Below are 14,424 nucleotides of genomic sequence, written 5' to 3'. Positions count from 1 at the left end.
CCCAGTTACCCACGCCCACCCCCGTTACATCCCCCACGCCCACCCCAGTTACCCACGCCCACCCCCGTTACACCCCCCACGCCCACCCCCGTTACCCACGCCCACCCCCGTTACCCATGCCCACCCCCGTTACCCACGCCCACCCCCGTTACCCACGCCCACCCCCATTACCCATGCCCACCCCCATTACACCCCCCACGCCCACCCCCGTTACCCACACCCACCCCCATTACACCCCCCACGCCCACCCCCGTTACCCACGCCCACCCCAGTTACACCCCGTTACCCACGCCCACCCCCGTTACACCCCGTTACCCACGCCCACCCCCGTTACACCCCCCATGCCCACCCCCGTTACCCACACCCACCCCAGTTACCCACGCCCACCCCCGTTACATCCCCCACGCCCACCCGTTACCCACGCCCACCCGTTACATCCCCCACGCCCACCCCAGTTACCCACGCCCACCCCCGTTACACCCCCCCACGCCCACCCCAGTTACCCACGCCCACCCCCGTTACATCCCCCACGCCCACCCCAGTTACCCACGCCCACCCCCGTTACACCCCCCACGCCCACCCCCGTTACCCACGCCCACCCCCGTTACACCCCCCACGCCCACCCCAGTTACACCCCCCATGCCCATCCCAGTTACACCTCCATTACCCACGCCCACCCCAGTTACCGTGCCAGGCCCCAGTTATACCCCCGTTACCCACGCCCACCCCAGTTACACCCCCCATGCCCACCCCAGTTACCCATGCCCACCCCCGTTACACCCCCCATGCCCACCCCAGTTACATCCCCATTACCCACGCCCACCCCAGTTACACCCCCCATGCCCACCCCAGTTACCCATGCCCACCCCCGTTACACCCCCCACGCCCACCCCAGTTACATCCCCATTACCCACGCCCACCCCAGTTACCGTGCCAGGCCCCAGTTATACCCCCGTTACCCACGCCCACCCCAGTTACACCCCCCATGCCCACCCCAGTTACCCACGCCCACCCCAGTTACACCCCCATGCCCACCCCCGTTACACCCCCCACGCCCACCCCAGTTACACCCCCATTACCCACGCCCACCCCAGTTACCGTGCCAGGCCCCAGTTATACCCCCGTTACCCACGCCCACCCCAGTTACACCCCCCATGCCCACCCCAGTTACCCACGCCCACCCCAGTTACACCCCCCATGCCCACCCCAGTTACACCCCCATTACCCACGCCCACCCCAGTTACCATGCCAGGCCCCAGTTATACCCCCGTTACCCACGCCCACCCCAGTTACACCCCCCATGCCCACCCCAGTTACCCACGCCCACCCCAGTTACACCCCCATGCCCACCCCCGTTACACCCCCCACGCCCACCCCAGTTACACCCCCATTACCCACGCCCACCCCAGTTACCGTGCCAGGCCCCAGTTAGGGTCCAGCTGCTTTCCTGACCACATCGCACAAATGTGGCAAAGCCACAGCAGCGGAGGCCAAAGCCACTCACGGTCACATGGCCCTTCCAAGAGTCTGCTGGCGCGCTCTGAGCTTTGGGAGCTCGCGGGTGATGCTTTGCGCTGGAGACTTGTGGAGGGTCTTGTCCTCGCAGCAGCCTCCCGGGTGGTGGCAGCTCTGTCCTTCTCGCCCTGGGAGAACTCAGGAGAGGTCTGGGGCTCCCAGACCTGCACTTGTTCGGAGGCTGTGATGGAACTTTGGGACAGATAATCACCTGCCTTCTGGGCGACCAGCCTGGCCTGCTTGGGCGGGGGAAAGCCCTTTCCTAAACAAATCGTTCACGTTCCATGGGTGTAGGAGACTTTGTCCGTGTTGGAATCCCAGCTTTGTAATTTGGGGTCTGTCTGGCCTCTGCTCTGTCTCACAGGACACGGAGGCTCTGCTGCCGCCCGAGTTTACAAACTGTTCCAGACGGAGCACGGTGAATACTTCAATGTTTCCTCCTCCAGTGAGTGGGTCCAAGGTAAGGAGTCTGACACAGCCCAGCAACACCTGGCAGCCGGGTCAAACACCCCAAAATCACGGGCTTTGCAGGACAGTAAGAATAACCACTGCAAAGATGGCTGTCTTTGATTAACCACATTGACAAATTTCCCACAAGGATTTTTCTCACTGGCCAAGGTCCTTTTCATCGCACAAAGGGTTCAGGACTTTAGCCATGGAGGGTCGTGGGGGGGGGGGGGTTTCTGCACACCAGGAATGGCATGGGCAGGAAGCAGATGGCTGAGACTCGGCCTGGCCTTCCAGCAGCCATGACAGGATTGCAGAGGCTGAGCCCAAGTGGCCGTCTTCAGATGATGGACTTTTCTCGCCTTTCTTCCTTTACTTTTGCAGTAACAATGTATCAGGTTATAGGTGCATATGTATCCTTCATAAAGCAAGAGTGTCGATCAGAAGGTTCTCACTCACAAGGTGCGGAGAGGAGACTGGAGATCGGTTAGAGTCTCCTGCTCAGTGAAGCGCACCATGGAGAGACAGCACCAGCCTCTCTCAGCAGCATTGCGTCTCACCCTGTCTTTCTTTCTGCCTAGATGTGGAGTGGACAGAATGGTTCGACCAGGACAAAGTGTCTCAGACTAAAGGTGGGGAGAAGATTTCAGACCTCTGGGCGGCTCACGCAGGAAGGATCTGCAGCCATCCCATCGATGTTCAGGTACCAAGCGCCCAACCACCTGCAAGGGAAGCTTCATTGTTGAGGATCTCACGCCACCTTGTCACTTGGCTCTCCTCCCTCCAGTACCGGGGTCATTCTTCAGGTTACGTGGGAAAACAAGAGGAAGCAGCAGAACCAAGTAGCTCTTCTCTGGGAATTGTTGGACACTGAGGTAGTGGAAGTCAGCAGGCTTCTTCCAGAAAGGGTTTCAATTGTGCATCTTGGCATCATTCTCTTAACACAAAGGATCTGTTGGGTTCCAAACAGTGTTTCCTAAAAAGCCTCTTTTTTAAAGGTTGCCTGTTCTTTCCTTCCCTATTTCTCCAGGCCTTGTCCCTTTGGTTTTTGTGCCAAAGACTACAACAGCGGTGGCCCTGGCTCTGAATTTCTCTGAATGGCATTGTCTTAGTGAAGACACACCCGGGCCTTGGGATGAGCGCACAGTGGCAGGGATCCCGCCCCCTCTGAGTGCACCCCCTAAACTCTCTCCTTGGTCCGTGCCTTCTGGAGCAGCAATTCCCAGGGTCTGAGGCCCGTTGCCCGGCGCTGTGCTGGACGCCAGGGCAGGGCGGGGCGAGACCTCCCCTTGTGCTCCCAGAGCCCGCAGTGCACTGGGAGGAGGCAGACCCCGAGCAAAGCATACCAGGTGGAGCAGGGCAGGAGGGGCAGCCGCGGGGAGCCCCAGCTGCACCTCTGTATTCACGTTCTGGTTCTTTCTCCTCCTGGCTTTCCCTGGCAACTTATTCAACCTCTCTGAGTAGCCATTTTCCTTACTCTTAAAACTAACCACAACTCCACAGTTTGGCTGTGGAGATAACTGAGACCTGTTAACATTTAGCCCTGTCCCTACAATGGTGGTTCTTACGTTAGGATCTCCTGGGTAGCGTGTAACAGCCCTGATGCCCCCGTGGGAGCTCCTGAGCTTCTAGGACTCTCTGCACGGCGTGGACGCCTGCTGGGCACCCGCGGGCTGAACATAGCAAGGCCTCCGGAAGCGACCTGCAGGCCGGGGCACGGTGGTGCGGTGCGGCGTGGCAGCCGGCTCAGGCCCACAGGCTGTCAGGTCACCACTGTGTTCACCCCAAGACTTCCTGCTCTCTGCCTTACAATGAACCTCATGTGGACGGTTGTTAGGCGAATCTCTCGCCATTGTGTCTATGTTCACAGCGAGGGTAATTTTAAGTCCCCCAGGATATTTTGAGAATGTTAACCATCACATCCTTCCTTCTTCTTAAGTCTCCTCTGTAATTTCTGTGCCATTTGCAGGCCACAACCACGGATGGCGTTGACCTCAGCACCGACATTGTCTATAAGAAGGGCCAGGGCTACAGGTTTGCCTGCCACGACCGTGGCCACGGCTGCCAGAGCTACCGCGTGCGCTTCCTCTGCGGGAAGTCTGGTGAGCCTGGGCCTCCCAGCCGGCAGCCAGGCTGCTCTGAGCCCCGTGGCTGGCCGGCCACTCTGGGCGTCGCAGCACCAGCAGGAGCGGGTCCCCACAGCCGGCCACTCGGCAGAGCCCCACCCTGCCCTTAAGCCTGTCTGGAACTTTCTGGGAAGGGCAGGGCCCGGTCCAGGAGTAGCAGGGTGCAGAGGGACAGAGCTGGCCTCCCACCCCTTCCTGCGGAGGCTCTGGGGTGCTGTTAGCTTAGCGCCAGTTCCCGGGCGCTGGTTAGGAGGCTGGCGGCGCTGTTGTTCTTGGAGGCGCTCGGCCATCTCCAAAAGGCGGTCACCGGGATGGGCCTGTGAGAGGGGAAGCTGATGGCTACGGCACACAATAGTTGAGAGGAACTATATTTGTTTTACATCTTCAGCAAAGCGGGCGTGGTGGGCAGCCACATTTAACTCCAGCCTAGAAGAAGGGAGTGGAAAATTCCCCTGCCCAGAGCTAATGAATGGTTCTTTTGGGGTTGGGACTTTGTTGGCTTCAAAGACTTGACTGTACCGACACTGAGATGGAGAGCCCGGTGATTTGGGTTTTGGACAGGCAAACCTAGCATTTACGTATTCAGCAAGGGGAAGGGAAGAAGTGGGCAGCCAGAAGTGTGGGGGGCGGGGGGGGCGGGGGGAGCAGGTGCTGGGCCCCGGTCCCTCCCAGCGTGCGTGGGCAAGTGCTGGGCCTCAGTCCTTCCTGCTTTGGGTTACAGTGAGGCCCAAACTCACGGTCAGCATCGACACCAACGTGAACAGCACCGTCCTGAGTCTCGAGGACGACGTGCAGACGTGGAGGCCGGGAGACACGCTGGTGGTAGCCAGCACCGACTACTCCATGCACCAGGCAGAGGAGTTCCGGGTGCTTCCCTGCAGAGCCTGCGCTGCCAACCAAGTCAGAGTGGCAGGTAGGCCTTCCTCCCCCCACACACACCGGGGCCGGGTGTCTGAACACGGCTAGGCCTAAAGTAAAAGACAAGTGCATTTCATAGTGAGCAGTTATTTCATTCATACATCAGGTTGTGCGTGTCAGCTTCCTATTGCTGCAACAGTTGCCCGAACACCCACTTAAACAGAGGAAAGGCCCGTGCTGGCGCTCCGTGTGGGGGGAGCCATGGTGGTCAGCTAGCGCTGTCGCCATTCGCCCGTGGGGAGCGAGGGTGGAGTGAACTGCTCGCTGCGGGCGGCCAGGGCGGAGGGAGGCCGGGGCAGAGGGAGGCCGGGGCAGAGGGCGGGGCAGAGGGAGGCCGGGGCAGAGGGAGGCCGGGGCAGAGGGAGGCCGGGGCGGAGGGAGGCCGGGGCGGAGGGAGGCCGGGGCAGAGGGAGGCCGGGGCGGAGGGAGGCCGGGGCGGAGGGAGGCCGGGGTGGAGGGAGGCCGGGGCAGAGGGAGGCCGGGGCGGAGGGAGGCCGGGGAGGAGGGAGGCCGGGGCAGAGGGAGGCCGGGGCGGAGGGCGGGGCGGAGGGAGGCCGGGGCGGAGGGAGGCCGGGGCAGAGGGAGGCCGGGGCGGAGGCCGGGGCGGAGGGAGGCCGGGGCGGAGGGAGGCCGGGGCGGAGGGAGGCCAGGGCAGAGGGAGGCCGGGGCAGAGGCCAGGGCAGAGGGCGGCCGGGGCAGAGGGAGGCCGGGGCGGAGGGAGGCCGGGGCGGAGGGCGGCCGGGGCGGAGGGAGGCCGGGGCAGAGGGAGGCCGGGGCGGAGGGAGGCCGGGGCGGAGGGCGGGGCGGAGGGAGGCCGGGGCGGAGGGAGGCCGGGGCGGAGGGCGGGGCGGAGGGAGGCCGGGGCAGAGGGAGGCCGGGGCAGAGGGAGGCCGGGGCAGAGGCCAGGGCAGAGGGCGGCCGGGGCGGAGGGAGGCCGGGGCAGAGGGAGGCCGGGGCGGAGGGCGGGGCAGAGGGCGGCCGGGGCAGAGGGAGGCCGGGGCAGAGGGAGGCCGGGGCGGAGGGCGGGGCGGAGGGAGGCCGGGGCGGAGGGAGGCCGGGGCGGAGGGAGGCCGGGGCAGAGGGAGGCTGGGGCAGAGGGAGGCCAGGGCAGAGGGAAGCAGGGCTTTGTGACCCCGTAGCACGTCTCCTCTGACCTAACGGCAACTACACCTTCAGGAGCTAGACGTGGACACCATCTTTTTGGCTGGGGGTGTGCTGGGAAGAATTTAGGGGCATCGTCTTTCACAGAAGGAGGGTCACCGGCCGGTGTGTTCAGGGCCTGTGCGGTCCAGGCCTCATCTGGGCCCGAGGCACGAATCGGAGCTCCCGCTGTGTGTGGGTCCTGGCGAGGGACCCTGAGATCCAGGGGTTGTCAGAGCATGCCTGCCGCACCCTACAGAGGGCTTACTCTCCAGGCTGCCTCCCAAGGCCCCGGGGGCTGCTCAGGGCTGGCAGCCTTCCAGGGTGCCGTGGCTGGCCTGTGTCTGATTCTCCACCAGCTCCACATCCAGGCTATCTCCTCTCTTAAGAGGGGCCAGCCCGTTTGCTCAGAAGCCTTAGGGTCCCCAGGAACGCAGCCCTTCCTAGTGAGTACTGAGGCCCTGGCATGAGTCTGACCGTGCACGCATGTGTCAAACCGGCCGTCTGTCTGTCCTGCCATTCCTCCTCCTTACACGTGAGCCTGGGCATCCCCGCTGGCAGAGTCCGGGCTCTGCCTGCTTCTCTTTCCAGTCCCCGTCCAGGCTGGCTAGAGAGAGGAACCCGTGCTCAGACTCACCGCTCTCGATTCCCAGGACACGGCCCTTCCTGCATTTTCAGGCTTTCTGATGGGAAACAGATGGGTAGCACAGCAATGAAAACGTGTGAATCATCTGAAAACGTACTTCAGAGTCCCTCCAGCCACACCTCCCAGGACCTCTGTGGAAGTTCTCAGTCCTCCCTTCCTTTTCACTGCCCCTCCCCACCGTCTGAAAGCACGCCGCAGCTTCGAACACAGCTTCGGGTAGAGACCGCGCGGGAAGCTTCCTGGGGTGGGCTTGAGTGTGGACGGCGCTTCCTCCTGTCTGCTGTCCGTGGTGGCCTCTCACCGCAGCACCCTGCTCTCTGCAGGACTCAGCGGGGAAGCTGAGGTGTGCGCACATGGCACGTCCAACTTCCAGAGTGCAGCGGCTGTCCTGTTAGCACAAAGCAAGACGCGAGCTTCTGTTTCAAGTGCCCAGTGCTGCGTGTGCTGGTGTGCCATATTGGACAGCGAGGTGTAGGGCATTTCCCCAGCCACAGGAAGTCCTGGTGGGCAGAGCTGGTGTAGACAAGCACGTCAGTACGGGCATCAGGTCAGCCTCAGAGCTGGCTCCGGCCCACGTGCATGCTGCCAACCCCCTCCAAGATCCCCATTCCCAGCGTCTCCTATGGAGATAGTTGTGTGGCTTGAGTTTGCTTCTCCAGCCCCTCCTGTCTGAGTCTCTCTGTGCTGTTCTTGCCCCCGTTGGTCTGAGAACTGGCTCAGCCCTGTTCCCCAGACCCAGGGGTGCTGCTAGGCGAGGTCTGAGCTAAGACTGCGTGCAGCTGTTTCTCTCTCTGGAAGGTCCTGTGGTGCCCGTTTTCATGCCTGACCTGAAGACAAGGCTTGGGGGGCTACACTGGGGCTCCTGAGGGCAGACGCCAGGAAAGGAAGTGTTGGGAGCCCTGGATGGCTCATCCATGCAGAGCCCCTGTCCACTACGTTTGTGGCCCTGGCCTTTGGGGGACAATTCTGACTTAACCACATCTGCTTTTTCTGGTCAGCCCTTGTGTATCAGTGCTGGGAGGAGGAAGAGAGGGTGGAAGAATTTCACAGCTAGGATGGGGTGCTGGGGTCAGGCCCAGGGCGTGTGGTCTTGGAGTGGCATGAGGATGCAGCGTCTTCTGATGGGGAGTCCACGGCGGGGCGGGGGGCGGGGGAGCCTCCTCACTCACAGGATTCTGACACGCACAGCCCCTCCCTCTGCCTGGAAGTCACTCCTATGTGTCCTTTCCCCCAAGGGACACAGCGGAGCCTGCTGGCTGCCGACGCTGGTGGCTGTGGCCTGACTGGTTAGCAGGCCTGAGGACCGCGCCGGGCGTGGCCCCTGTCACTTCTGTCGCGCTGGCCTCCCGAGTGGGCTAGGAGATGCCTTAGGCACATTAACTGTTGTAGATCACTTTTTTGTTTTTATGTCGGTCGTGGGGCTTGAACTCTGGGCCTGGGCGCTGTCCCTCAGCTCTTCAGCTCAAGGCGAGCGCTCTACCGCTTGAGCCACTGCGCTACTTCCGGTTTTCTAGTGGTTTATTGGAGATAGGAGTCTCATGGACTTTCCTATCCGGGCTGGCTTTGAACTGTGATCCTCAGATCTCAGCCTCCTGGGTAGCTAGGATGACAGGTGTGAGCCACCAGCACTGGCCTATAGATAACTTTTAAGACATGGCTTTACTTTACCTGTGTTTTGCCTGAGAGCTTAAACCACCTTGAGCTGACCCTTCCATTGCACTCTCCTACCTCTCTGGCCATGTTCAAGACTAGATCCTGGAGGCTGGCCAGGTGGTATCTCAGGAGCAGAAGCCCCTGGCTGACACCCTATTTTAGAGGGGAGCACTGGGAACACTAGGCACATGCACTGTGAGGAGGGGAGGAGAGCAGGGCTGTGTGTCCCCGAGCGCGTAGTGGAGCCTGGGGAGGAAAGCCCGTGCTGAGTGTGGTCAGGACAGACTTTCTGAGGACACTGCAGTGGGTCTGGAGGACAAAGGGGTGGAGGCCATCTCCCCGAGAGAGCCCAGGTCATGTGGAGCTCTGAGACGCCCAATAAGAAAGGCACGCTTGGGCCGCATGGAGCGGAAGGAGAGTGTGGGGTGATGGTGGGGAGCCCATAAAGAAGAGTTGGGATTTTACGCTCTTTTCCCTCTGTCCAGGGACCCCTTCCCACCTTGCTGGCCCACAGGCTGAGCTGTGGCTCGGAGCGGTGTGTCCCTCCCTCTGGGAAGTGTGCTCTGGGCTGTGTCTCTCAGGACACGGCTGCTGTGGCTTCTCGGCCCTCTCATTGGCAGGTCTGCACTTGTTTGGGGCACCGGAGGTCAGTTCCTCGATCCGTCCCAGAACAGCTGACGGCAGCCTCGCCTGGCTGACAAAGCCTTTGGGACTTCTCTGGGCGTTGCCAGTGAATCTGCCCGTGGATGTCCACTAGTAAAGACACTAAACTCCTGGTCCAGGCAGCTAGAGGTGGGCACTGGGAGGACCAGGGTCCTGGAAGTCCTGAATCAAAGGTGTCAGCCTGTGAGCGAAGGGGTGGCTTCCTGGCCCTGCGGCTGCAGAGGCCTCTTGGCCTGGTGTGGTGTGGGACACTGGGACAGGAAATCAGAGTTGTAAAACTCCTGGGCCTCCAAATGACCTCCAAGATCTTCTACTGACAAGAAGAAAACTGACAGAAGATGTTTCCAGACAGAATATAGAGGAACAAGAGGTTTCTCAGGGAGGAGGTGTTGAAAATCACGGGGAGAAGAGCAGGATAGGTGCAGAGACAGACTGATGCAGATCTAACGGAGGGAAGGATGGGAGGCCAGGCAGGCAGAGCCTGGGTGAATACATTTGGTGGCTTTAAGCCAGCAGAACTGTGGTTATCTGTCATAGCACCAACAGGAAACTAAAGCCAACTCTCATGGAGATGTTCTTCATTTTGCACCAACTTCACATCTTGAACTAAAATGCTTCAAAGAAACCACCATCTCACTGGGTCTGCAGAATTCCACAGCACAAACATACTTAGCAACACTGCAGCCTCACAGGATGTGTGCAAGGTGAAGGGGCAGGCAGAGGTCAGCGCCTCCTGTGGAGGAGAACGCAGAGGAGGGTCATTGTGGTACACATTGCTCAACTTAATTATAACCTCGGTATTCACATGTGGGCACCAGTGGTATCTCAGGGCTGAAGCAAGTGTCCCGTTGCTCAAGGTCACAAAGCTGGGTGGTGTGGGTAGTGTGGTCAAGCTGAGAATCCACACAGGAGATTGCTGCCCTTGTGATTCCATCCTCAGGTGCAATAGAATAGGTCTGAACGCCAGGTCAACAGTCTTAGTGATGAGCACATTTAGAGCCGACCAAGACTTTATTATTCCACAAAAGAATCAGATTGTGCTGGTGGAGTGTAAGGCTGCAAATCTAAGGTGGTTCCAAAGTCTGGACTCTTGACACCTGCACCTTTTTGAGGTGCTTTTTCTGTACATACGGAGGAAGAGGAGATGGAAGGGGAAAGATGGAGGAGAAGGGGATGGAGGGGGAAAGATGGCAAAAGAGAAGATGGAAGGGAAAGATGGAGGAGGGGCTGCTAAGGGAAGTACTAAATGCTCTTGGCAAGAGGAAGAGGAGCGTTGTGGGAGGGTGGTGGAGGAAAGGGGTGAAAAGTGCAGGTTCGGGGCACCTGACCGCAGCAGGAACAGGCTGACAAACCTGCAGCGTTTGGAGGGGGTTTGGTTGCTGTTTTCCAAGACGGAAAGGCCTAGAGAGGTTTCAGAGCAGAGCATACGAAGCCCAAATGAGGAAAGAAGTTGCGCTAGTGAGATGGTAAGCTGCTGGAGCCAGGGCCAGCAATGGGGGCGAGGGTGGACTTGGGCGCCGTAGTGAGGGACAGTGTCCTCTCCTCAAGGCAGGAGGGGGAGGGAGGAGGCAGGTCAGCCTCTACAAGGTCCCACACAGGTACCTACGGTGGTCACGGCAGTGGACGCGGGAGCTCTAACCTGACTCTTCCACGGCAAAGTCTGTAGCCATGTGTGCTACCTGAGGTGGGGGACACAGGTGTGCCCTCTGAAGGAGGGGCTTTGAAGACAGGCTGGAAGGCGGTCTGGGATTAGGGACCCGTGGGGCCTCTCTCTGGCTCTGCTCTCTCTGGCTCCACGGCCTCTGAGGAGAGACCAGCCCTGAGGTTGCTTAGCACCACTGCTCACATCCTGCAGCCAGGCTAACTGCATGGAGGATGGGAACTGTAGCTTCCCTGGGATGCCCAGCTAACACAAGGGCGCAGAAAAGGGGCAGATACCAGGGGCCCATGAGCTGTGTCTGAAGTGGGATGTGCCGGGCAGGTGACTTTGCCTGGGCTTTATTCGTCTATTGAATGGCACCAGCAGGTCCCAGGCATGTGGCCTGGCTGTGGGGCACGCGGAGGGGCCCAGCATTTCCCACCTGCCTCCTCTCTGTCTAGGGAAGCCGCTGTACCTGCACATCGGGGAGGAGATAGACGGCGTAGACATGCGGGCCGAGGTGGGGCTCCTCAGCCGGAACATCGTGGTGATGGGGGAGGTAGAGGGCAAGTGCTACCCCTACAACAACCATGTCTGCAGCTTCTTCGACTTCGACACCTTCGGGGGTCACATCAAGGTACGGGCTGCCTGGCCGAGCCGCTAGCTCAGCCGCGAGACTTCCCACGCGGCAGCCGTGGGCAGCGGCTCCTTCCCCTGCGTAGAATGGGCACAGTAAGGCCTCGCGTGTCTCCCTCACTGCGACAAGGGCCAGGCCTCAAACCAGGTGCACAGAGCACCTTCAGTGTAAGGAGAACCCGGGTGGGCGTGACAGAACTGTGAGAACAACATCTGTGCACTCTGGCCCTTCCGGGGGGTCCCTCTGACTCTGACTCTCCTCCCCCAGTTTGCCCTGGGCTTTAAGGCTGCACATCTTGAGGGTGTGGAGCTCAAGTACATGGGGCAGCAGCTGGTGGGCCAGTACCCAATTCACTTCCACCTGGCTGGAGACGTGGACGAGAAAGGAGGCTACGACCCACCCACGTACATCAAGGACCTCTCCATCCACCACACATTCTCCCGCTGCGTCACCGTCCACGGCTCTAACGGCCTGTTGGTGAGTACCTGCTGGGAGGCTGTCTTATCTAGACAGGCCAGGGCCGAGGATTGAACCATCCTTGGCTCTGCTGTAACGGTAATCAAAAGTGCAGGTCACCATGCAAACTGGCAGAAGGTAGGAGCGTGCCAAGCTACGGAGGTAGGAAGTGACCCCCAGCTAAGGCTGCTCATCGGGATAATGCCCCACACGGCAGGTTTGTTGGCCTAGACAAGGTGTTGTGCTAGGACGGTAGGCCATGGCACCTATCGGACAGACTTGAGGTGAGGTGGCTGTGTCCCTGTGCTACAGCAAGAATCCCTTCAAAGCAGACCCTGCAGAAAGAAACGCTTCCCCAGCAACCCAGAGTGTGTGCCGGAGGCTCACCTCGAGTCTCGGAGGCTCACCTTGAGTCTTCACAGATAATTTTTACACAAAACTCCTTCTCTAAATGACCTAAACCTACCTCCTCTGTACACTTTAAGGCTAGTGTCTGGTTTGAAAGGTTTGCCAATGGCTGGCTGTTTGGGAAGATGGCTTTTACCTGACAAAGATATCGTTCTCATTTAGAAGAACCTGCTTGGTAGCTCATGGATGTCTTCTCCATGGTCCTACGGCAGGCTGGATCCCAGGTGGGACTGGACTAGCTGAACTGGGAAGAGGGCTGAGTGGTAAATGCCTGCCCAAAGGGGTCCTGCAGCCCGGAGCCGCCGTGTGTGCTCTAGTGGCCTCTTCTCCGGATTGGGTGCTAGGTTAGAGAGCCCTGCACAAACTGACCATCATGGACCTCGCAAGACCCCTCCCCCCAAGGGCAGGCTCCTCCCTCCTGGGAGGCTCCCTGGCCTCTGAGTTGGGTATGACTTAGTATTTGCTGGGTGAATGCATGAGCACGTGAGATGTCGGGTGGCGAGTGAGAGGCTCCTGTCCGGACACCGTAGATCAAGGACGTCGTGGGGTACAACTCCCTGGGGCACTGCTTCTTCACGGAGGACGGCCCAGAGGAGCGCAACACCTTCGACCACTGCCTGGGCCTCCTCGTGAAGTCGGGAACGCTGCTCCCCTCCGACCGGGACAGCAGGATGTGCAGGGCGATCACAGACGGCTCCTACCCGGGGTACGTCCCCAAGCCCCGGCAGGACTGCAAGTAAGTTCCACCACGTCCATGACCTGGGGGTGTGAGCCAAGCACTCGCTTCCCGGCCTGTGCGCTCCCGCCTGGGGCACCCACGCCTGGGGCATGAGCCCGGTGCTCCCCTCCCGGCCCGTGCTCCCCTCCCGGCCCGTGCTCCATGGGTGTGAGCCCAGTGCTCCCCATCTCCGCCCGTGCTCCCTGGGTGTGACTGGGTGCTCCCCCCCGGCCCGTGCTCCCCTCCCGGCCTGTGCTCCCTGGGTGTGAGCTCGGTGCTCCCCTCCCGGCCCGTGCTCCCCAGGCGTGAGCTCGGTGCTCCCCTCCCAGCCCGTGCTCCCTCCCAGCCCGTGCTCCCCAGGCGTGAGCTCGGTGCTCCCTCCCGGCCAGCAGCTGACTCTCCCTGGGCCCCTGAGCAGTGTGTCCACAGCTCCCCCTTCCAGGCCGGAAGGCGGCGTCCACCCTCTCCTCTCCGTCTATCCGGAGCTCACGGCTCAGCCCAGGACTACACGGGATGTACCATGTTCCTGGCTGAGAGGAGCGGACGCACAGCGTGTCCGCCTTGGCCCCGGCACGGGCAGGGCTTTGTGCAGTCCGGGGCCTTGAAACGGCCAACTTCCGGGACCTTCCCTCCCTGGAAACGGCCGACTCCCGGGGTCTTGCCTGGAAACTGCTGACTTCCGGGGCCGTCTAGCAGTGCCAGGCCTGGGGTCTTGGACCACTTCCGTTCCCCATTCCTGAGCCTTCCCTGCTGATGGCCCTTCGTGGGAAGGCTGGGTTCAGGAGCGCACCCCAGCATTTCCCAAGTTGCCCTGCCTAGCGCTCAGGCCGGTTCCGGCCGGCCTGCGTGGCCATCACACACCGCGAGGGCTGTGGTCTCCAGGTGACATCGCCCACCTGTCTCCTGCCCACACGTCAGTGTCCACCTGTCCCCCACAGCGCTGTGTCCACCTTCTGGATGGCCAACCCCAACAACAACCTCATCAACTGCGCAGCGGCAGGGTCCGAGGTGAGCAGAAGTCGGGGCAGGGGCAGGGGCAGGGCTGGGTCTGCCCGCAAGCGCCGGGTGCTAGGCCAGGTCCAGCTGCTTAAGTAAACACCTGGGAACGAGGCGTCCTCTGATGCACTGTCCCATGACGACCCCGGCCCTTCGTAAGACCAGCGACCGTGCCTGGTGAGGGCTGGGCGCTTGGTGGTGGTTCACGGTGGAGTGAGATTATGTATTTGGTGCCAGGACGGTGCATCTGTTCTTGCGTCGGTGCTGTGGCATGGGCACCGCTCCTGTCCGGCAAGGTCAGGGAGGAGAGTGTGGCTAGAACCAGCCCTCCTGCTGCTGGCCCTGCCCAGCTCCCTGGCCCTGCCCCACTGGTACCCTCGGGGCTGCAGCTTCCTCATGCCTAGGACGGAGGCGGCTGCTCACAGAGCCCGTGGGGGAGAGCCCGTGGGGAGCTCAGCCCAC

General features: G+C 61.0%; 1 protein-coding gene and 1 long non-coding RNA gene across 7 annotated transcripts in view; one reads left to right on the top strand and one right to left on the bottom strand.

Moving 5' to 3' along the window:
- The window catches only part of Cemip (cell migration inducing hyaluronidase 1), a 107,208-nt gene that overhangs the window by 73,299 nt on the left and 19,485 nt on the right, over positions 1-14,424 (top strand). For all 6 annotated transcript variants that reach the window (XM_070011500.1, XM_070011499.1, XM_070011502.1 and 3 more), the window contains 8 exons: positions 1,880-1,975; positions 2,544-2,665; positions 3,932-4,064; positions 4,810-5,001; positions 11,209-11,384; positions 11,652-11,861; positions 12,779-12,984; positions 13,905-13,974. In XM_070011500.1, coding sequence (XP_069867601.1) covers positions 1,880-1,975; positions 2,544-2,665; positions 3,932-4,064; positions 4,810-5,001; positions 11,209-11,384; positions 11,652-11,861; positions 12,779-12,984; positions 13,905-13,974 — 1,205 coding nt within the window. The remainder of the gene's footprint in view (positions 1-1,879; positions 1,976-2,543; positions 2,666-3,931; positions 4,065-4,809; positions 5,002-11,208; positions 11,385-11,651; positions 11,862-12,778; positions 12,985-13,904; positions 13,975-14,424) is intronic.
- LOC138819913 (uncharacterized) lies at positions 5,016-7,049 on the bottom strand. Its single transcript, XR_011369690.1, has 3 exons — positions 6,971-7,049; positions 6,784-6,829; positions 5,016-5,056 (listed from the first exon to the last, which is right to left on the bottom strand). It is a non-coding gene; the product is annotated as an uncharacterized lncRNA (long non-coding RNA).

This window comes from Dipodomys merriami, unplaced genomic scaffold (assembly GCF_024711535.1).
Source record: "Dipodomys merriami isolate MVZ:Mamm:240054 unplaced genomic scaffold, mDipMer1.0.p SCAF_823, whole genome shotgun sequence".
Lineage (NCBI taxonomy): Eukaryota > Metazoa > Chordata > Mammalia > Rodentia > Heteromyidae > Dipodomys > Dipodomys merriami.
Note: the sequence above shows the minus strand (reverse complement) of the source record. Positions and strands in the feature narration are given on the sequence as shown.